This window comes from Cetorhinus maximus, chromosome 10, assembly GCF_964194155.1.
Source record: "Cetorhinus maximus chromosome 10, sCetMax3.hap1.1, whole genome shotgun sequence".
Taxonomy (NCBI): Eukaryota; Metazoa; Chordata; class Chondrichthyes; order Lamniformes; family Cetorhinidae; genus Cetorhinus; species Cetorhinus maximus.
Window position 1 is genome coordinate 97,162,750 of NC_135888.1, and position 23,178 is coordinate 97,185,927.

At 41.0% G+C, this 23,178-nt stretch overlaps 1 protein-coding gene across 12 annotated transcripts in view; it reads left to right on the forward strand.

Moving 5' to 3' along the window:
- ankhd1 (ankyrin repeat and KH domain containing 1) overlaps positions 1 to 23,178 on the forward strand; it is a 199,595-nt gene that overhangs the window by 150,549 nt on the left and 25,868 nt on the right. For 7 of the 12 annotated variants that reach the window (XM_078550823.1, XM_078550825.1, XM_078550820.1 and 4 more), the window contains 10 exons: positions 1,459 to 1,601; positions 3,304 to 3,517; positions 6,795 to 6,970; positions 7,082 to 7,244; positions 10,584 to 10,679; positions 11,448 to 11,564; positions 11,885 to 12,050; positions 12,146 to 12,596; positions 12,697 to 12,852; positions 21,603 to 21,767. In XM_078550823.1, the coding sequence (XP_078406949.1) occupies positions 1,459 to 1,601; positions 3,304 to 3,517; positions 6,795 to 6,970; positions 7,082 to 7,244; positions 10,584 to 10,679; positions 11,448 to 11,564; positions 11,885 to 12,050; positions 12,146 to 12,596; positions 12,697 to 12,852; positions 21,603 to 21,767 (1,847 nt within the window). The remainder of the gene's footprint in view (positions 1 to 1,458; positions 1,602 to 3,303; positions 3,518 to 6,794; positions 6,971 to 7,081; positions 7,245 to 10,583; positions 10,680 to 11,447; positions 11,565 to 11,884; positions 12,051 to 12,145; positions 12,597 to 12,696; positions 12,853 to 21,602; positions 21,768 to 23,178) is intronic. The other 5 variants (XM_078550826.1, XM_078550827.1, XM_078550831.1 and 2 more) reach the window with 1 other exon arrangement.

Below are 23,178 nucleotides of genomic sequence, written 5' to 3' on the forward strand. Positions count from 1 at the left end.
TGTAATGGTGGTTAAATAGAAGTGTAAAATGTCAGTGTTGTGAATATTCCTTGGTTCATTTTATCAACCTTTAACTTCTATTGAAGTAACCACTAAGATTTTAAAACAGTTGTTAAATAGAGAGCCAGCATAGATTTTAAAGAGGAAGTCATGCCTGACGAATCTGGTTTGAATTTTTTTTGAAAAGGTGATTAAAATGGTGGACTGAGAAATGCCTATGTAATTTATTTATATGGTCTTACAAAAGGCATTTGACAATGTCCCTGATAGACTTAGCTAAAGTTGAAGCCTGTGGAATGATGGCAAATTATTGACCTGGTTAGGAAATTGGCTGAGCGGAAGGAGACAGAGGGTAGGGATAAAGGGCTGGCACTGTAATTTGCGGCGAGATATTGATAGGTTAAGTGGGCAAAACTGACAAATGGATTTCAATATAGGCAAATAGGAGGTTTGTAAAAAGGAAAGAACAGGCTACTTTCTAAATGTGAAATATCCATCTACATAGATCCTAAAATGTCGTGAACAGGTAGAGAAAATAATCAAAAAGGCTAATGGAATGCTAGCCATTACATCTCTAGAGGATGAGAAAAAAGGAGGCAGAAGTCATGCTTCAGCTTTACAAAGCCCAAGTTAGATTGCACCCGAGAGCAGTTCTGGGCACTACATCTTAGGAAGGCTATATTTGCCTTTGACAGTTTAGTCTAGATTCATGAAAATGGTATTTGGACTCCAAGGGTTAAATTATTAGGGGAGATTATGCAAACTAAGGTTGATGATCTTTGAAAATTAGAAGGTGAAGGGATGATTTGATTGAAGTTGCCAAGATATTAAGGGAACAGATAGGTAGATAGGAATTATTTCTGCCGGTTGGGACTCTAGGACTGGGAGCCATGATCTAAAAATTAAAGCCAGATCTTTTCAGTCGTGAAATTAGGAAACACTTTTACACACACGGGTACAAGTTTGGAACTCTCTCACAAATGACAATTGATGTTAGATCAATTATAATCTGTCATTATGATTTAAATCTGCGATTGATAGATTTTTGTTATTGCAAGGTATAAAGGGATATATGGAGTTAATTCACAGATTTAGCCATGGTCTCATTGAATGGCCAAACAAATGTTCCTTTGTTCCTAAGTTCAGTAAGCTATTCCCCTTGAGTATATTTTATGTAATTTCATCAGAGCATAGTTACAATGGTCTATTGCAATAGTAGTCATTGATGGTCAACCTTTTGTCATGGCATTGATCACAAATGTCGATACTAAATTTCAAAGCAAGTAGAACCATAGGGCGATTTAAGTTTTTAGCTTTTCATATGTACCTTGTCTGCATAATATCCTTCAAGTATGGAGTCATAATTGCAGAATGATGATATAAACAGTTTAATAAAGTTTTCATTATTTTTACTTTAAATTCGTACCCAAACATTTTTTGTATGTTTCTTGATTTAAGGTCGTGGAGCTGCTGTTGGCCCGTGGTGCAAACAAAGAGCATCGCAATGTTTCAGACTATACACCTCTCAGTCTTGCTGCTTCTGGCGGCTATGTTAACATCATAAAGATCCTTCTGAATGCTGGAGCAGAAATTAATTCCAGGTATTACAGCTAATAAATGGCTTGATGAAGATCTGGCAAGTATACCCAGAAATGTTCCATGTTGTCGTCACATGGTCAAAATATCTGACTGTCAAGTAGAATCATATCTATCTCTTGATCATTAACCTTTGTTTCGATGTTGATCTCTTATTTAAAGCTGAGGTCTCAACAGCATTGGCTTCAATCCATCTATTCTCTCCCCAACCCTGCAAATGTTCTCACCAAAAATTAATAAAATGAACATAGAAATATGTAGATACAATGGGCCTGAATTTGCTAGAGCGTGCCTGATTAGCTAGAGTTTTGAACTGAAGAGATCAGAAAAAAATGTTTTGCCTTGAAAGTTGCTGGAAGTACGAACTCGTAATGGCTCAGCAATAGCATCAGGGCACCTGTGACCTTGGGACCAACAGGATCAAAAATGTATCTCAACCAATGTGATTTTAAAGATCGAGAAATCAACAGAAGAAAGACTAAAGAGGGGGGCTAATTAGAGTGGGTGAATTCAATATCAAATCATATACAAAGGAAAATAAGGAGGGAAAGAAAGATTATATTAAGAGTGAAAAAGAGAAAGGAAAGGTGAAAAGGAATTTAAAATGTTAACATTTTTAAAATCTCCAACAACAATGAGACTCCACACTTCTAATTGTTTACTTTCTGGGTTAGAGATTGATTGGCCATCAATAAATGTAGTGTCATTTAAAGGGTGCCTGCACTATTTGTAGCTAGATTGATCTTACTGTGGTGAATTTAATGAGCAATTAATTTGCCAATGCAGCAACTTCATGAACCTTAAGAGGTTAAGCACGAAATGCTGTTTTTTGTGATGTTAACAGTGGAGTGATGCAAATTGTCCAGAAACTTGTGACAGTTCACAGGGCATCTTCTTGCCATAAGTTGCTGGCTAATTTGCACATTAATAACAGCATATGTCATTCACCTGTTGTTTGATTCAACAAACTCTGGCTCTATAAGAGAGTTAATTTTAATGTATATTCAGATAAGCAAGTGTCAGCATAAGACAGCATTATATTAAGTTCAACACAGACACATTGTAGATATAATCAGTATATTCTTAAAATGGACTGTTTGGAAATAACCATTACATGACTTGCCTGCACGAATGGGGAGATTCCTTTATATCTTCCCTCTAATTTTCAAGGTGATCACAAAGGCAAAACCAGAAATTATTGAGATGACTTTTAATTACATGATACTGGCCACAACCTGTCATTTTCTAATGTGTTTTCATCATGACTTGGGACAGCTACAAGTATGCCCTTGATGAATTTACTATATGCCTATATGGAAGTATTCCAAGTAAAGCATGAATGCAGTGAAGTTGTTATATTTTGTTGTGTGACATTTAATTTCAAAATGGATTTGAATTATTCAATGTTTGAGCCCAGTTTCTTAGTCTGACGACATTATATGTTTTGCATGAATGTCAGTGTATAAGGTTGCAGTTAATTTGATAGGCAACAGGGAAAGAAGCACAAAAGAATTAAGGAATTTTGATTTAGTTTTAGCTTTTCAGCAGCTTCCTTTCCTCCCTCTTCCATCATTCTTAATTAAGGGTTTTCTCACCAGTTAGGAACCACCTTGAGACATACCCAGTGCTAATTTTGCTATATTATCTGTGTCACAATGCAATTTAAACAGACTTTGTAAAATTCATAAAATGTTTATTCTGTTGCAGGACGGGAAGCAAACTGGGGATTTCTCCTTTGATGTTAGCTGCTATGAATGGCCATGTGGCATCAGTGAAACTGCTGCTTGATATGGGCTCTGACATCAATGCCCAGATTGAGACCAATAGAAACACTGCCCTAACTCTGGCTTGTTTCCAAGGCCGAGCAGAAGTTGTCAGCCTGCTGTTGGATAGGAAGGCAAATGTTGAGCACAGAGCAAAGGTACTACCATTTCATTGATTATTAAAACAAATGTGTAAAGGACAACCCCTGCAAGCTTAAAATATATTATACTAAAAGATCAATATTTTAGCAAGAATATTTGACTTCAGTACTCCCCTCACTAATTTATTTCAACTATATACAGCACGGGTTGCACATATTCATTTGATTATAACAGTTTCTGATTATTTTTGGAGCTAACTGCAGTTAATTTTGTATGTGCGTGAACTTCCCTGTCAGTGTGACTCTTCCTGTAACACTTCATTTTGTTACAATTATTATGGCTTGAATCTTCTGGTTGGCTTGTGGGGGCGGGCCCCGCTTGCCAACGCATTAAATGACGTGCAGTGGCGCTGGGCGTGCGTCCCGATGTCACCGTGCGTCATTTCAACCTTCAGTTCGGCGGGTGCACACCGGAGTCGGCTGCGCCCCCGCCGAACTGTCAAAGGCCTATTAAGGCCACTTAAATAGCAATTGAAATAATTAACAGGGGTGCCCATCCAACCTTAAGGTTGGCGGGCAGGCGAAGAGCACAGGCGGCCTTCACATTTTTCATGGAACCTCATCCACAGGCGAGATGAGGTTTCATGAAGAGTTTATAAATGTAATAAATTTTATTAAAATTCATTGATATGTCCCAGCTCATGCGACACTTGTCACATGAGGGAACATGTCTGAATAATTTTTTCTATCTTTACTTCGCTTATGAAAAATTGAAATAATCTCCCTGAGGCAGCTCTGTGCCACGGAGATTTCTGCGCTATTTCACGCGCATGTGCGGAACAGCGCAGGCCCCGACTCTCTCTCTCCTCCTCCTCCTCCTCCTCTCCCCCCCCCCCCACCCTCGCCCCCCAGGGAGTGCTCAGTGCTTCTGGGTGCGTGTCATCCTGGGTGGGCCTTAATTGGCCCGCCCATGTATAATGACAGCGCACAGCTGATTGTGGGCAATGATCAGCTGCGCGCCCGCCCGACGGAGAAAATTCTCCCCTATGCCACACTGCTTCCATTGCATTTGAATTTGTTTCACATATCCCGTTAACTTTATTGCAGTGGTAAATCAGGCTTCTTTGTTTAGACCACTAGACTATTACATGGTTGGTGGGTATGTACTTTCCTCTGGTTGGAGTGGATCACAGTCTTCAAGTCCCAATTCGTTTTCCTGCACTCCACTAATCCTGCTGCTTCTCATTCAAAGCTGGGGTCACTAGCTGAAGTAGCAGGGAGAATACAAATCCTGTTTTCCAACTCAGTGCTAGGGAACAGGCAGGAAATGTGGAAACTAAGGAGTGCAAGCAGAAATGAAGCAGGACTTAATGAAACACAAGCAACAGAGGTGGGACAAAAAACAAACCAGAGCTATAAGGAATACAAACTTGGAGTGAAACATTTTTAAAACAAAAAGTAAAGCTGTACATAAAACTTGGTCAAAGAAATAGGTTTTAAGAAGTGTCTTAAAGAAGGAAAGTGAGACAGAGAGGTGCAGGGAGGAATTCCAGAGCTTGGGTCCTTGGCAACTGAAGGTATGGCGACCAGTGGTGGAACAATTATGATTGGAAATGCACAAGAGGCCAAAATTAGAGGAGCGCAGATATCTTGGAGGGTTGTGGGGTTGGAGGAGCAAAGCTGTAGAGAGATTTGAAAACAAGGATGAGAATTTTGAAATCTAGATATTGCTTGACCAGGAGCCAATGTAGGTTAGTGAGCGCAGGGGTGATAGGGGAACAGGACTTGCTGTGACATGGGCAGCAGTGTTTTGGATGACCTAAGTTTACAGAGGGTAGAATGTGGGAGACCAGCCAGGAATGTGTTGGAACAATTGCGCCTAGAGGTAACAAAGGCAGGCATGAAGGTTTCAGCAGCATATGAGCTGTGACAGGTGGAGTTGAACGATGTTATGGAGGTGGAAATAGATGGTTTTAGTGATAGTGCAAATACATGGTTGGAAGATCACCTCAGGATCAAAGATAACAACAGGATTGCGCACAGATTTCGGATTGTTGCCAGGGAGAGGGTGGGAATTGGTAGTTGGGAATGGAACGGGGGCTAAAAACAATGGCTTGTGTCTTTCCAATACTTAATTGTAGAAGACTTCTGCTCATCCAGTACTGTATGTCAGATAAGTAGTCTGATAAGTTAGCAACAGTGAAGAAGTCGAGAGAAGTGGTAAGTTACGGTTGGATGTTGTTTGTGTGATGTAAATGTATATGTACGTAGAAAGATGTATGCTGGGAGCAGCAGTTAACCACCAAAGTGGATCCTGTGCCAAAGAAGATCATCGGGAAGGGAGAGAATGTGACAGAAGAATTGTAGTACCAGCAGTGGGAGGGCGCTTGAGAAGATATGAAACAAGATACCCTTGGGCTGTTGGGTGGTTTTCAAAATATCCCTGTCAAAACTTCTCTTCTGTTGTTCTTCGTCCAGTTTCCACTTGGATGGGATTGTTTTTAAATTTTGTGGAATCTTATATTTTGTAAAGTCTGCACATCCTGAAATCCTCAACTTCTGGTGGAATGTGGTTAGAAGGTAGCGGTTAATTGGACCAATCTGGACAGACATAACTTGACCTCTATTTCTAAGTCATGCATTCTGTCCTTAATATTTTCATCAGGAATATGGACTTAGGAATTTAGTACTGAAGAGCTTCTACTGGATGTGACAAGTTTATGTAGGCAGCTTTGAATAAACTTGTGTACATAGGGGTTTATAATGGAAAAAACTGAAAAGGTTTGCCTATTATATATATCCTGCTTGAATGCTGTGAATTGACAAACATCTTTTGTTCACAAACGCCAATGAAGTACTGAGGAAGCACTGCATTAAAATGCCCTGTCATTTGAAGTGCTGTTCTTCACCTGTAATACTAAAGAGTCCTGTCTGCCAGTTCAGGTAGATGTTAACAATCGTGTGACAGCACTCAGAAGATAATGAGGGAGGCCTGGTGCTTTGGCCAAAATCCCTTTCTCAATTACTACTAACTAAATAAATAAATAAATTGGTCATTCGTCTTGTTGTTTGTAGAACGTTGCTATTGCAGAACGTCTGCTGTGCTCATCTACGTAAGCCACAAAACTTGAAGCACTTCAAATGTGAATTATTTAAGGTATTTTTAACGACTATATAAATGGTTGTTTTTAAGGCTTCTAGGATAGCACATTGATCACTTGCATTCTATATAGTGGAGCATGTTAAATATTTAGGAATTATTCTAAAACCCTTTTACACAGCAGATAAAATTGATGCAATTTATAAATGAGCAATTTAATCTGTTTATATTTAGACTGGTCTTACACCTTTAATGGAAGCTGCCTCTGGAGGATATGCTGAGGTGGGGAGGGTTCTGCTCGACAAAGGTGCTGATGTCAATGCACCACCAGTGCCTTCTTCACGTGATACAGCTTTAACCATTGCAGCAGATAAAGGTCACTATAAATTTTGTGAACTGCTGATAAACAGGTATTTAATCATTTGAATATATTTTACACAAAATGAGTCCTTATAATATGATTTCATTAAGGTCCTGTGAGAATACAGTCAAAATCATTGATTTTTGTTTGAATTCTGCAGAGGGGCTCACATTGATGTTCGCAACAAGAAAGGTAACACACCTTTATGGCTGGCAGCAAATGGTGGGCATTTTGATGTGGTCCAGTTATTGGTGCAGGCTGGTGCTGATGTGGATGCAGCAGACAACAGGAAAATCACACCTCTTATGGCAGCTTTCCGCAAGGTAAATTTGTGGTCTGTTCACCACCCACTCGCACCCACCCCCCTCCCCTCCCCATATTTTGACTGTTTAGTAAAATAAGGAATGCATACGTTGTGACCAGCATAAGCACTTCAAAATGACCCCTTGGCGTCTGTGTAAAGTCTATCAATTTGATCTATTTGTAAAGGCTTGGGGGGCGTGGGAGGGGGGGTGGGGGGGTGGGGTTTGTGGTGCAGGGGAGGGGATGTGTTAGGGTGGTCATATTTCTTTCTTCCAGAGTCCATCATGTTGGGCCTCCTTGCTACTGGCAACTCCAAGGATATCATTAGCTAGGTGTATGCCATGATTCCCACTGTTTCCTCATTGTTGTGATAGCCAGGACCTCTGACTAGCCTAGAAACTGATCTTAAATTAACCTACCCTACACAAACATCCAAATGTGCTTTTTAATCTATTTGTTTTTACTTATTCACTTTTTTTTATTTTTGTTTTTAAATTCCTTTTCCCCAACCTGCGCGCACCCACCCCCCTGCACACACCCATCTGTCACTTATTTTAATGTCTGTTTTCACAGAGTGCTGACCCCTGTTCTGCTATTAACACATTCTGCTATCTTACCTTTATGCCACTAAGAGCACCTTCTTTTAGTCCTTAACACTACCATTAACACCCACTTTGTCCTGTGCCCATGACATCTTTGTCAAATTTCTCCTTAGCTTCCACCTATCCCTGACCTGTTTTGTTCCACCCCCCTGTTAAACAGTGTGAAATCCTTCACGTTTCTACTTCTCTTTAGCTCTGAAGAACAGTCATACAGAGTAGAAATTTTAACTCTGTTTCTCTCTCCACAGATGTTGCCAGACCTACTTAGTTTTTCCAGCATTTTCTGTTTTTACTCCCTGACCTGGTGCCCGTGAGCTTTTTTAGTCTTGTTCTTGGACCACTCTATTAGCACTGCTTCTTTGTTATGCATTAGCTGCTACTAGCCTTGTACTTAGGCCCAGGGAAGACAGGAGCTGCATGTTGCCTGCATGGTTACGCAAAAGGGATACGACCCTAGTGGGCTTTCAGATTTGGTTGATGGCTTAATCATTTCCCTGCCAAGCTTAAATTATATTTTAAGAATGAGAAATACCATAATGTTAGGTGATTTCACTTGCACAATATTTTGTTGTCGCTTGGTAGTAGAGCTTGAGCATTACTAAACAAAAGAGACATGCTGTCGAAGCTCTTCGTGTTGTACTCATCAGGACAGACACAAGAATACCAAACCTCAAAGGGCACAACAATTTATACTGCATGAGAAGAGGGTGCTGATTGATTGGCAAGTGGATTCTGGTAGATGTGTTGCCATGGAGAATACACCAGGGAACAGTTAACTGTCACGCTTTTTGTTTAAATTCAAACCAGGCAAGTCAACTCTGTCAAAGCATTGCTATGGAGAATGAACTAGGGAATAGCTGACCCCTAAGCTTTTGTTAAGTAGAAAATGGTGTAATGCGTGGACATATTCTTTTTGTTTTCAAAGGATAGGACCCTGTGTATGAATATATGTAGTTTCTAGCACGCATAAGCGAGCAACACTGCAAGCCTGACAATTTTAAATTGGTTAGTGTAATTCTTGGCACAGTCAGGATTGTTTAAGTGTTGTCCAGTCATGGATTCACATCTAATGTTGGACTCTGTGTTCTGCAAGCACAGGCTGATTGAGTACGGTCAATACCTTGCCTGTTGCAAACAGCCTAAGGGACGTGCTGATTGTAATGATCCACCAATCATTGGGATGTATGGCCTACATACCTGGTATCACACCGGCACTGAAAATTCATATGCCACATTACTCATTTGTGTGATAGGTAGAAGATCTTTAGGCTTGACGGCGTAACCCTAGTAGTGGAGAATACCATCTGTGTTGTTACTGCATAACAGCAATGTGAAACGGCTAGCTTTACCTGTTGCTCAAATTTTTGAAACACCTTGCCCTTCAAGGATAACCTCAGGTAGACTGGGCAGTTTTCAGGACCGAAGTGGTGGCCTTAACCCCATTCGTGAGTTTGAGATATACAAATTGTACAATATACATATATATGAATGGGCCTAAAGCCGCCACATTCGGTCCTGAAAAGCATCCAGTCTACCTCAGTTTACCCTGGAAGGGTAAGGTGTCTCAGACATTTGAGCCACAGGTGAAGCTAGCCGTCTCACACTGTCGTTATGAAGCCGCAACACGTGGTATTCTCCACTAATAGAATGTTGCTGTCATGCCAAAAAGACATCCTGCCCACCACACAAATGAGTATTGTGGTATATGAATTTCAGTGTCGGCGATACCAGGTATGTAGGCCATGCGTTCAAATGACTGGGGAACTGCAACAAACAAGATGTCCCTTCAGAAGTTTGGAACAGGCAAGATACTGACCATACTCATCCAGCCGTGCTTGCAACACTCAGAACGCTTACTAAACAATCCTGATTGTGCTAAGAATTACACTAACAAGCAATTTAAGATGATCAGTCGGGCTCACAGTGTGGCCCATATAAGTGTGCTAGAAGCTACACATCTTCATACACAGGGCCTATCTTTTGCAAACAAAAAGAACATGCCCACGCCTTTTTTAAGTTAACAAAAGCTTAGGGGAAAGCCATTCCCTGGTTCATTCTCCATGGCAATGACTTGACCAGAGTCGACTTGCCTGGTTTGAATTTAAACAAAAGCTTGGCAGTTTAACAGTTCCCTGGTGTGTTCTCCATGGCCATGCATCTACCAATCAGAGTCGACTTGCCAATCAATCAGCACCCTCTTCTCATGCAGTATAAATGGTTGATCCCTTTGAGATTTGGTATTATTGCACCTGTCCTGAGGAGTCCAACATGAAAAGCTTTGACAGCATGACTCTCTTTTTTCAGCAATATTTTTGCTGTGTGGTGATAGTTTACACTGCAGACTTCCTCTCAAAAAAATCACCAGTGTAATATGGCTCTTTTGCACTAAGAATGTCAGACAATCACTTGGGCCTTGAGGTGAAATCAAATAAGTGCTCTAAACAGAAATGTTTTTAAGATCTCCTGGCTCCTTTGATTTGCTTTTTCATTTACTCCCCTCCTTGTATCTTTCAAATACTCAAACACAACCTTAATGTATGTGTAGAGTAAATAACACCTGAGAAGATAAATCATATTTAAGGTAATTTAACTTTGTATTGAAATGATCCTTTATAAGATAGGAGATAAAAATGGCTTGATGAGCCAGTTCATAACATTAGAATGCTCTAAAGATTCAGCTTACAACAAATTTTAAAAAGCATTGTCATTTAAGCAAGCATTTTCAAGTCTAATAATGTTGAATTGTACTCTTTTCAGGGCCATGTGAAAGTTGTGCAGTACTTGGTGAAGGAAGTGAACCAATTTCCATCTGATATTGAATGTATGAGATACATAGCAACCATTACCGATAAAGTGAGTCTATTCCTAAATTCTGTAAGTTTCACTTGTCCTCCATTGCAATATTTTTCACCTCCTTAGGTTTGTCTTCAGTGTGCAGGCACTTGGGTTTCCTACCTTCCCACCTGTTTTTAACTGGAATTTTCAGTAATGGAATCTGTGGTGACCTGGAGTTGAACACATTCAAAGGCACAAAGGGGCTTAATCAGTACCAGTGAGCCGTAGGAAGAATAGTTGAGCTTTGGGTTGGGAAGAAGGTCGAGATTGTTTTGAAGTTTTGAAAGAAAAGCCACCAGGTGCTTCGTAGGAACATTCAAGGATCTCCCTTCTTAGTCAGGATGAACTACACTGTTTTCAACCTCACTGTGTTGTTTGACCCCGAACTGAGGTTCTAAACCCATGTCTTCTCCACAAAAAAAAGGCCTTACTTCCCTCGCAATAAATAGCATACCTTTATTTCCTATCTCCAGCCCATCTGCTGTTGAAACCCTCAGAGTGGGTAAGTATGATTTGAACTCCATTCATGTGGAGGTTGAACACAGGATGGTCTGATTTGGCCAAGTGAAGCTTAGTTTACAGTTGGGCTGTTCTTATAAAGAATAATACTTTTACATCAGAACATTTGTTTTCCTGATATAAAAGATAAATAGTTTATATAATTTCCTATGAAGTAGTGAAGAGTTTCTTTCTCAAGTTGCTCTCTTCGCTTGCAACTCCTGTATTTTTCTACGTTCCACTATCCTAAATAGTGTTTTTAAAGCTGATTACTAATTGTTGTCCTAGGAACTGCTAAAGAAATGTCACCAGTGCATGGAAACAATAGTGAAAGCAAAGGACCAGCAAGCTGCTGAAGCAAACAAAAATGCAAGCATTCTTCTCAAAGAGCTGGACTTGGAGAAGGTGGGAGTTTGTTCTGAATGATCATTAATAAACATCCAAAAACTACCACCTTGTGCTGTTTAGAGCCCATCTTTTGGGTTGTTCTTTGTCATTCTTTCAATATAACTTCATCTTCCACATAAGAACGGATATGCTTGCATCATTACTTTTTAATGTAATTAAGAAAAAGACAAATGATAGTTTTGTAGTTGTAGCTTGAAAGCTTGGTTTTAATATGGGCACCCCGAAATATTGGAACTCTGTTTTAATGTTTCCATTGCCAATTTTGTTAAATCTACCTGTTTTGATCTTTGCATAAATTGTTTCTGTCTTTGTTATAGTCAAGGGAAGAAAGTCGAAAACTAGCTCTTGCAGCAAAAAGAGAGAAAAGAAAGGAAAAAAGAAAGAAGAAGAAAGAAGAACAGAAGCGGAAACAGGAGGAGGAAGAAGCCAGAGTTAAGGAGAATTCAGAAAAGCAGCAAACTCCAGAAAAGGATAGGTTTGAAGGTAAATAACTTTGATTTTAATTGTCAACTGTAAATATGATTATGGATTGATTTTTCTTTAAAAGCAATCAAGCTAACAGCTTCTGTTCTCCACAGATGAAGAAGTTGTGCCTATAGAGCCTCCAAGTGCAACTACAACTACCACCATTGGTATTTCTGCAACTTCAGCCACCTTTACTAATGCTTACGGGAAAAAGAGAGCCAATGTTGTAACCACACCAAGTACTAACAGGAAAAACAAGAAAAACAAAACTAAAGATTCTTCTCAGAGTGTTCAAATAATTCTAGAAGATCAGCATATGTCTATAGCGCAACAGAAGGCAGATAAAAATAAAATAAATGGGGAACCGAGAGGCGGTGGTGTAGGAGGGAACAGCGATTCTGATAATGTTGACAGTACAGACTGCAACAGTGAGTGCAGCAGTGGTGGTAAAAGCCAAGATCTCAATGTAATTGCTGACTTCCACAACTTCAGTGACCAGAAATTGTACCCTCCAAGAAATGAAAAATCTAATACTTCCATCTCAGAGACTCAGAATCACCCAAGGTAAGATTAATATTGTGAGCTGGCACTGCTTGTTGTTCAATAGTAATTTTATGTTTCTGTTGGCATTCTCTCCTATTTATGGTATGTGCTTATCATATAGATTGCACGATGGCACTAATGAAACAAATTCCAGCTCACTGTCTACAACTCACAAGTCTACTTCACTGCCATTGTCCTCCCCAAATGGAAAGATGAATCTAACCAGTCCTAAGCGTGGTCAAAAGAGGGAAGATGGCTGGAAAGAAGTTGTGCGAAGGTAACTAAAGAACTTTTTTGAACTAGTGATCTATATGTCAGCGTACGTGCGTTATTACATTGCCAAAAATAAAATAATATGCTCCTCACTCCTTTTTAAAAAAAACACACAAAGGGAATAAAATCTATTTAATTCTTCCAGCAAGTTTTTGGTGACAAAATTTGAGGAATATTTTTAACCGTGAAACTAATACAAAATTTTCTCAATGTTATGTGAAAGATGCAACATGTATCCCTGTGCTTTTCAAATATTTCAGTCTAGGGCTTTCTGACCTAATTTCCCAAAGGAAAGCAGTGTATGATTGGCATGAACTGTTTTCATAGATAGCAGCAGAAGCAGTGTGCTAGGAAGCCAACAAAAATAAAATGGGTTGAAATAGTCAAGCCATGGGGAACAGGTTAATGAGCAGTGATCTGTTGGCCTGCCCTATGGATACATTGATAGAAATCTGACCTTGTGGGCCACTTTTTGCAAGTCTTGTGACCTACATTTATGTAGTTTTATTGCCAGATAACTCGTCCTGTCTTGCCACTTTTTTGCATTATACATCTTCATCTGTAGGATTCTTTAGTCCAAATGGGAGTTTTAATAACGACATGGAAGGGTTGAAACCTATCCAGAGATTAATTCTTGCACCATAATTCTCAGTAGCTACGCAACCTCATTGCTTTCATTGGGATAGGAAAGAGGTAATAGTTCTTGAAGGCTTTGGGATACCATCTGTGCCGCCTTACAACCTGAGAATGAGCAGGAGATGGCTCTCTTTTGGAGGGTGGCCATACATTAGGTCCAAGTTTCAAGGTACAAATGTTTCTTTAATTTGAGTATGTATTAATCCTCCCCACAAGGTGATGTACTAAGTGCTGAACAAGGAAGGAGTTATTTTAAATTCTCCAGAAATATGTTTTTTTTAATACATTATGGCCTCTTTTATAGATTTTTTTTTCAAAATGCTTGCATTTACAAAGGGGATATTGTTAGAATGCTGTCAAGCTATTTGAAAGGCCAACAATAAGAATGTCTGTTAGCCTTTGAGGTGTAAATTTTATGCTGGTTTACAAAAGTCAGCCTATAAAGCCTTTGGTAGCATGCTATGCTATGCAAAAATCCATCCCAATAATGGGTGCCATTGTAGATCAGATGAAGCAGCAATGATATTGAGGATGTGGGTTGTTTAGTTCAATAAATGTTTAAATCAAAATTTCAACAGTTTGGACATTTTAAATATTCCCCATTCATCTAACGTATAGGTAAAAAGATTCTGGCTAGGTGATGCAGAGATATTATTGGGAAGGAGTTCCAGTCAGATGTCAAAATTAGCAATCCATTCAATGGCTTCAGCTGATGCAGTGTGGATGGTTGTGATGTCACCAGGAATGGATCCATAAGACATAGGAGCCGAAATTAGGCCATTCGGCCCATCGAGTCTGCTCTGCCATTCAATCATGGCTGATAAGTTTCTCAACCTCATTCTCCCGCCTTCTCCCCGTAACCTTTGATCCCCATACCAGTCAAGAACCTATCTATCTGATCCTTCAGGGCAAAAGTTCAGTATATGGGCAAAGGTGTGACTTGCATGGCCACATTCACAATTTGAGTTGTTCCTCATGTTTCACTTATGGACCGAGTGACCACATTTTCCCTGGCCTGTCCTCAAGTGGTTCAGGGTTGCCCAGATTTTCCATGGAATGTTGAAACCTGGGACTTCACTGCTTCAGTCAGTTACCCGGTTGAAGTTGTTTGCAGTCAACCTGGAGGTGTGTCAGCAAGAGATGGGGTTGTTGTCAGTTTGTAGGGTGTGAAATGTGTTCCACTGGGAACTACAGGATTTCAGATGAATGTGTTGGTTTTTTTTTTTGAGGTCATATGTCAATGGGAGTGCTTCGTTAGCTGTCAACCGGTGGTGTTCTTTGAGGAGGATGTTCCCTGCGGACATCAGGATGTTCAATATGTGCTAGAACAGGAAGCCAGTCAAGCTGTGTTGGTCTCAACAACTCAGAAACAATCCTCGTCACTTCCCAGATATAGATATCTACCACGTTTGTGTGGCAGCTCCTCTGCCAGCTTGAGCAATAGTACTCTGCTGTTGGGTGGGCCAGGGCAAGTGAAGCAGTGCTCTCCTGTCCCAGGTGATACCCACCAGTTTCTATATGAAATTCACTCTTGTTTTTAACTTTGGTTCTGGTGTTCTGGAGGTGTTGCTGGTTGATTATGGGCAAGAGTGATGCCATGGTATTTTGGCAGTGGACTGTGGATGAGTGGTTGGCCACAGAACTGGACATGATGTTCTTCACCAGTCTTCTGAGTTGTTCAGGTGGAAGGCTGAAATGATAGTCCTGGCAGTGCTTGGTTGAAGTTTCCATTTTCTGAAGCAGGTTTCCAGAGAACATAGATCTTCACTGAGTGTTTTTTCAATGTCCTGGAGTGCTTTAGCCTGGAAAGCCAGGGCCAAGTTGTCAGCATATGTGAAGATCCGTGATTTTGTAGGAGGGAGGCCACTGGTATATATGTTGGAGAGTTGGTGCAAGGACTGATCGCTATGGGAGCCCGTGTTGGTTATGCATGGCTGCCTGCTTTGATCTCCAAGGTGCACACGAAACAGTTGGCTGCTGCTCGTGGCGTTGATTAGTTGTCGGGTTTTCATACAGCAAATTATTTTGGAGAGTTTCAGCCACATGCCTGTGCACCACACTTATATTTATTTAGCGAATGCAAATCCCCAAAGTCAAGCGATGGCCTATTAATTTGCTGAGTTTAAGGTGATTAGTCCGCCACTTAGTCTGTAGCAAGGAGTGTCCCCTCTGATGTGCAGCATTGTTCGTGTCTTTCCACAAGTGCATAAGGGGGTTTGTACTGAGGCCCCAGTGATGTGCACTGGTCCGCACACGTGCAGCAACCTAATGTCATTGCAGGAGCCTGCAGCCTGGAACTTAGAGTGGCAGAAGGGGGAGGGAAGGATTTGCAGATGGGAAACCAAAACCTTTACATAGAAACCAGGAGCAAGAGAAAGCCATTCGGCCCTTCGAGCCTGCTCCACCATTCATTATGATCATGGCTGATCATCCAACTCAATAGCCTGCTCCCGCTTTCTCCCCATACCCTTTGATCCCATTCGCCCTAAGAGCTATATCTAACTCCTTCTTGAAAGCATACAATGTTTTGGTCTCCACTACATTCTGTGGTAACGAATTCCACAGGCTCACCACTCTCTGGGTGAAGAAATTTCTCCCCATCTCAGTCCTAAATGGTCTACCCCATATCCTCAGACTCTGTCCCCTGGTTCTGGACTCCCCCCACCATCGGGAACATCCTTCCTGCATCAACCCTGTCTAGTCCTGTTAGAATTTTATAGGTTTTTATAGGTTTCCTTGTGGGATCTTTTACTGCAGTCATGTTTGTGAGTGTTTCTAAACTCTTGTCTCACTATCCCTGTGATGTAAGTAGATTGTAGGTTGCTGAGAATGTTAGATGAAGCAGTATAGTCTAACGCTCATAGAAATCTTACAATCCACTTACCGAGTGGTGACAGAGTTTAGAAACATTCACCAACATGACTGCAGTAAAATATCCTAGAAGTAAAAGATTTTAGTTCCAAAATCCATCAATGTCAATTGGTGGATGTGTGGCGGAGTGATGTTTGCAAGGACAGGAAGCCAGGGGAGGGGTGTTGAGCAAAGAGCCCCAGTTATGATTTAATTGAGTGTCAACAAGATGTGTGTGATGAGCTTTGCCAGACAGGTGCTCAGTATTCTGCTGTGGAATATGATAGGGCAAGCCTGGAGTGTTGTGGCAGCAGCGCCCCTACGCAGATCTAGCAAGTTTGGTTAGTAGGTTGTTTCTGGTTTTGACCTTGGCTGCTGTTTTCATTAAATGTTCCCAGAAGGACAGAGTCCGATTCAGAGTCACTCCCAAGCATGTTGGGTCGGTATAATGCATTAGTCTTTGGCCATCCATGTGGATTTAATGTGAGATGCCATGTGCTGCAGTAGTTTTGTAAACTTTGTAATCTCTTTATTAAGGATCTGGTCCAGAGTGCAGATGGATGGAGCTTGGTTGGCACAACAGATGTCATCAGTGTAGATGAACTTGCGGGTTAGCAGGTCATTCGTATATACATTGAACGGGATCGGGGCTAGCACTGAACCCTGTGGTACCCTGTTGGCCTGTTGTCTCCATGCACTTCTTCCTTGCTCAGGGTGGACTCTGAATCGTCAGCTCCAAAGGAGTGTTTCAGCAACTGTCCCGACCCAGGTTGTAAGGATTCTGGGCAGTTTTAAGATCAGGCCAGCGTGCCACACTATCATAAGCAGTTGTGAAGTCCAGTAGCACTATGCCTGTCTTCAGCTTCTTTTGGAAGCCATTTTCAATGTAGGCAGTGTGTGCCAGAACTTGATCCTCATGCCATTCAATGGCATTACCATTGCTGAATCCCCCACTATCAACATCCTAGGGGTTGCCATTGACCAGGAACTGAACTAGCCATCTAAATACTGTAGCTGCAAGAGCAGGGCAGAGGCTAGGAATCCTGCGGCGAGTAACTCACCACCTGACACCCCAAAGCCTGTTCACCATCTACAAGGCATAATTCAGGAGAGTGACGGAATACTCTCCACTTGCTCGGATAAGTGCAGCTCCAATGACACTCAAGAAGCTTGTCACCATCCAGGACAAAGCAGCCTGCTTGAATGGCATCCCACCCACAAGTATTCACTCCCTCCACCACCGACAAACAATGTGTACCATCTACAAGATGCACTGCCAGAACTCGCCAATGCCCTGTAGGCAGCACCTTCCAAACTCACTACTATCTAGAAGGACGAGGGCAGCAGACACAAGGGAACATAACCACCTGGAAGTTCCCCTCCAAGGCACTCACCATCCTGACTTGGAAATTTATCACCATTCCTTCAGTGTCGCTGGGTCAAAATCCTGGAACTCTGTCCTTAACAGCACTGTGGGTGTACCTAGACCAAATGGACTACAGTGGTTCAAGGAGGCAGCTCACCACCTTTTCAAGGGCAATTAGGGATGGTCAATAAATGCTGGCCTATCCAGCAACCCCCACATCCCATGAATGAATCACATGCTACGCCCCTTATGGAAACCCTCTTGGTCGACATTAAGGATGGTCTCTACTTCCAGAGATATGCGTTACAGGATAATACGCTCAAAGATCATAAAGCACACACAAAGTAGTGAAAGCAGTCGTTCACCACATTGTTTCATAGGCACTGGGTGGGTCAGCAAAGGCAATTCCTGACTTCAGGATTTTCTGGAAACCAGCCTGAATATGTGAGGTCAGTGTCAGGACCTGCTCCGAGCATTGCAGCCCATATGAAACCTGCCAAGAGCGAGAGTCCAAAGTACTGTGTTGTCTGTCAGGTGCCAGGGTTCAGGATATTTGCTTGGTGCTGGAGCGAAAACTGCAGTGGGAGAGGGAGGATCCAGTTGTCATGGTCATGTGGGTACCAACGACATAGATAGGACTAAGAAAGAGGTTCTGCATAGAGAGTATAAGCAGCTAAGGGCTAAATTAAAAAGCAGAATCTCGAAGGTAATAATGGATTATTACCTTAGATTCTGGAAGGGTTCCAGCGATTGGACAATAGCAAATGTAACACCCTTCTTCATTCAAGAAAGGAGGGCAACGAAAAGCAGGAAGCTGTGGGCCAATTAGCCAAACATCTGTCATAAGGAATTGCTAGAATCCATTACTGAGGAGGTTATAGCAGGATACTTTTTAAAAAAAATAATGTGATCAGACAGAGCCAACATGAGTTTTGTGAAAGGAAATCGTGTTTAACTAATTTGTTTTTAAAGAATTCTTTGAGGAAGTAACAGGCAAGGTGGATAAAGAGGAGCCTGTAAATGTGGTGTACTTGGATTTCCAAAAGGCTCTTGATAAGATGCCACAACAAAGGCTACTACACAAGATAAGAGCACATTGCAAAGGGGCTAACATATTAGCATGGATAAAGGATTGGTTAGCTAACAGGAAACAGAGAGTAGGGATAAATGGGTCTTTTTCGGGTTGACAAACTGTAACCAGGGGAGTGCCACAGGGATCAATCATGGGGCCTCAGCTATTTACAATCTAGCTCAAAGACTTGGATGAAGGGACCAAATATCTGATAGCTAAATTTGTTGATGCCACCAAGATGGATAGGAAAGTAAGTTGTCAAAAGGAGGTATGGAGCCTGCGAAGGGGTATAGATAGGTTAAGTGAGTGGGCAAAAATTTGGCAGATGGAGTACAATGTGGGAAAATGTGAACTTGTCCACTTTGGCAGGAAGAACAGAAAAGCAATATATGATTTAATTGGAGTGATATTGCAGAACTTGGTGGTACAGAGGCATATGAATCACATGAAGTTAGTATGTAGGTACAGCAAATGATTAGGAAGGCAAATGGAAAATGTGTTTATTGCAAGGGGAATGGAATATAAAAATAGGGAAACTTTACTGCAGCTGTACAGGGCCTTGGTGAGACCACACCTGGAATACTGTGTACAGTTTTAGTTCCTTATTTGAAATAATATCAAATTGAGTTAGAAGCAGTTCCAAGAAGGTTCACACGACACATTCTTGGGACGAGAGATTGCCTTATGAGGAAAGTTTGAAGAAGCTGTGTCTATACCCATTTGAGTTTAGAAGAATACGGGGTGATCTTATTGAAACATACAAGATCCTCGGGAATTGACAGGTTGGATACCGGGAGAATGTTTCCTTTTGTGGGAGAGATTAGAACGAGAGAATGCTGTTTAAAAATAAGAGGTATTGCTTTTAAGACAGATGAAAATTTTCAACTATCAGTGGGTCGTTAGTATGTGGAATCCTCTTTCCTAGAAACAGTGGAGGCTGGGTCATTGAATTTATTCAAGGCTGAGTTAGGTGCATTTTTGATAGACCAGGGAGCTGAGGGTTATGGGGGGGCAGACAGAAAAGTAGTGGAGACCACAAAAAAATCAGCAATGACCTTATCGAATGACAGAGCAGACTTGAAGGGCCAAATGGCCTACCCCTGCTCCCATGTCCTATGTTTGTGGTGTTAAATGTTGTAGAGACATTGCTGCTTTCAGGTGGGACTCAAGTCTGTTTAGCAGGAGGTGTTCCTGGATCTTTTGGGTTATTAAAAGCAGAACGATGGCGTGGTTATTGTGTGGGTCATTGAGTGGTTTTTGTGGCTTGCCAATGGCTGCTATCTTGGATTGTGTTGGAATGGTGCCTGTGGTGTGGAAGTTGGTAAACAGCTTTGCTAGCCACTTCTTTCCCAGTGATCTTTCAGGAATTCTGGGTAAATTACATTGGCTTCTGAAGCGTTACCAGATTTGGTTGCCATCATGGTGCTGTCCACCTCCTCGTGTGTAAGGGCTTGAGAAGTCTGTCTGCTCTGGGGCAGTCTTGAGAAATTGAGCTGTTTTTACCATCTGCTTATATTCCATGCTGCCCGGTATCTTTGAATTTATTAGGAGCTGTGAAGCAACTGCACCAACATTGATTTTAGGCCGCTGGTGAGGTTGTAGCTCAGTTTCCAAGCGGCATAGGAGTTTTCATGTCTTTTGGCTTGTGTGTGAAGTCTGCTGTTTCTTACCATCTTCATCAAGGAACCCTAGGAGTGCAGTTAGCACTTTGGGGCCTTCATTTTCCCTGTATTCTTCCATGGCAGTTCACTTTCTAGGGTCCAGCAGGGGATGAAAGTTTTTCTGAAGCCCTGGGGAGTGGGTGGGGGCAGACACTATTGTTTCTAAAGCTTATGACCATAAGCCTCGCTTGCTGTTTGCAAAAATAAATTGTTGAAATTCTGATATCCATGACACCAGGTAAAATGCTGTGGCATTGCAGGAAGCTTGTAACAGGCATTCACTCAGTTAAAACTCAATTTGTAGAGATACCCTATCCCCAATATAAGATGGCTGAATCTTAAATGCTGCAACAAGATTGCCCTGATTTGCTTGAAAAATCAGTTGTTGCTGAGCCAGCCTTGCATATAAGTGGAGCTGAAATTTACAAGTAACAAATATTTGACTTGGTTTTCACTTGGAATTTTTTTTTTGAAAATGCTTGCTGCATAAATATGAAAGCAAAAATTAAGCTTTGAACATATATTAGGTTGCCCACTAATTGGAGAAATAATTTTGTCCACCACATAATAGGTCTGTACCATGTGTTCACAGACTTGCTTTCGTTAAGATGGATAGAAAAATCAGTAGATTGGCTGCTGCCTTGAGCTGAAATTGAAAGATTAGATAACTAGAAGCCAACATGTGCCATGGATGTTTGTTTCATCATGATGTTAGCACCACCTACCAATGGCTTACTAAAGCAGTTGGTCTGTTTTGAGTCACATACGCAAATATGGTCCAGCTCCACTCCTTAATCTTTTGAGTTAGCTGGTCTCAAATGTGGCATCAGTAAAGGTGCCACAAATTGGCTTCAGCTTCCCTGACTTGGGATTAAAATTGACCAGGATTTCCACTTCTGGTTTTCTATCTAGTGGCCTGATTGAAGAATATTTGTGTGGTCATTGTGTAAGACATAGTTTATTATAATGTGTTATATACTTAAATAATCTGCTGGTGTTCGTGATTCAGGTTTACATGTGAAGAACATGTTTACCAAATCACTGCAGGTGCCTTTTGCACCATATCCCAGCAAATGTTGCTGTCTTTAAGAGAGGAGGGGGTGGGTTTTGTGTGTGGAAAATGCAAAATTGAATTAATATATATTGAGAATTTTATGATTTTTATATAGAGTTGCTTTAACCAGGTCAAAGAAATTGTCTGTACCAGCGTCGGTTGTATCAAGGATAATGGGAAGAGGGGGATGCAATATAACTGCCATCCAAGATGTTACTGGTGCACACATTGATGTTGACAAGCAAAAAGACAAGAATGGAGAAAGAATGATCACAATAAGGTAACTGGACCTTTAAATAAAAGTGACACAAAGTTAAAAGGGGAAATCATTCAAGTTGTTCCAGCTGTTAAACTGTCTGCTTGAGAAAAACCAAATGATAGTCTTCCTAATGGAAAGGACCAACATGGTGCAACTAGTCCATCCTTGACACATTATTATTTTGAGTGCATTGGCTATATTCATTGTTCTAGTTCTTCATTCAAGTGACTCCAGCTTACTGTAAGCTAAGAGTCTTTAACATGTTCAGTAAAGACAAGCAGATCGTCAATAGTGCACTTGACTAGGTACTGGATTAGCAACCCAGATGTGATGAGTTCAAATCCTACCACGGCAAGTTGTGAAACTAAAGACGATAAACTTAGTCATTTTGTGCACCGGCACCAGAAAAATGACTGAAGGCTGCGAGGTTGTTTTAAAATCCTAAATATTGTCTTTCAGGAAATGGAACCTGTGCTCCTAAATACTATTGTCCACATGTGACTGCAGTCCCATGCTACGTGGTTGACTCTAATGCTCTCAAGTGGGCCAGCAAGCCAGTTGTAAAATCATCACACTCCCACTACCACTGTCTCAGAGCAACCAGTGATATGCAATAGATGCAGCCTTGTTAGTGTTCTCTCACCCTGAGAACTAAAGGAAAAATATTTGTGTAAAGTTACTAAAGCTGTCTTCAAAATAGACTAAATTAAACATTTATCACCCCCCCTTCCCCCCCGGGGACCACCTCAGAATTTTGAGCACTTTTTTTTTGCAGTAAAAATGAGAAGCGTAGTTATCAGACTTGTTCCTGCTGAGACATTTAGAGTCAATTCTTTCAGATGTGTCCCTCTTAATTGTTTCAGTTTTTTCTCTTCTTTGGTAAGCCTGCTGACACATGCTATTTTAAGTTTGATCTCCAAATTGATATTTTCTGTGTTCTTGATAAGCCATTATTTACAATAGTTGTATATTTTTCTATTTTGGGAATTAATATTTTTTTGTGTGGCATCAAATCTGAACACTGGTCTACTGTACTTCAGTTCATCATCTCCAAGAAAGTGGAGAAAAGTATAGCTGACAAAGCTCATAGTTTCTGCATACATATCTTCAATATCAACCATAACTTGCTTAAATGTAGGCACTGATCACAATTGTTTTCATTCTGTTCATACAATAAATAAGTAAATTTAGCAAGTCTCAAGTTTCAGACTTGGTCACTCTTTATCTTGTATAATATTCTGAACCTTATCCAAGCATTTTCTTGCCATTATCATATGCACTGTGATTATTTGCAAGCACTGATTTGATTACCCTTGGTCTCTCCCATACTAGAAAAATAATTCAAAAACAGAATTACCTGGAAAAACTCAGCAGGTCTGGCAGCATCGGCGGAGAAGAAAAGAGTCGACGTTGCGAGTCCTCATGACCCTTC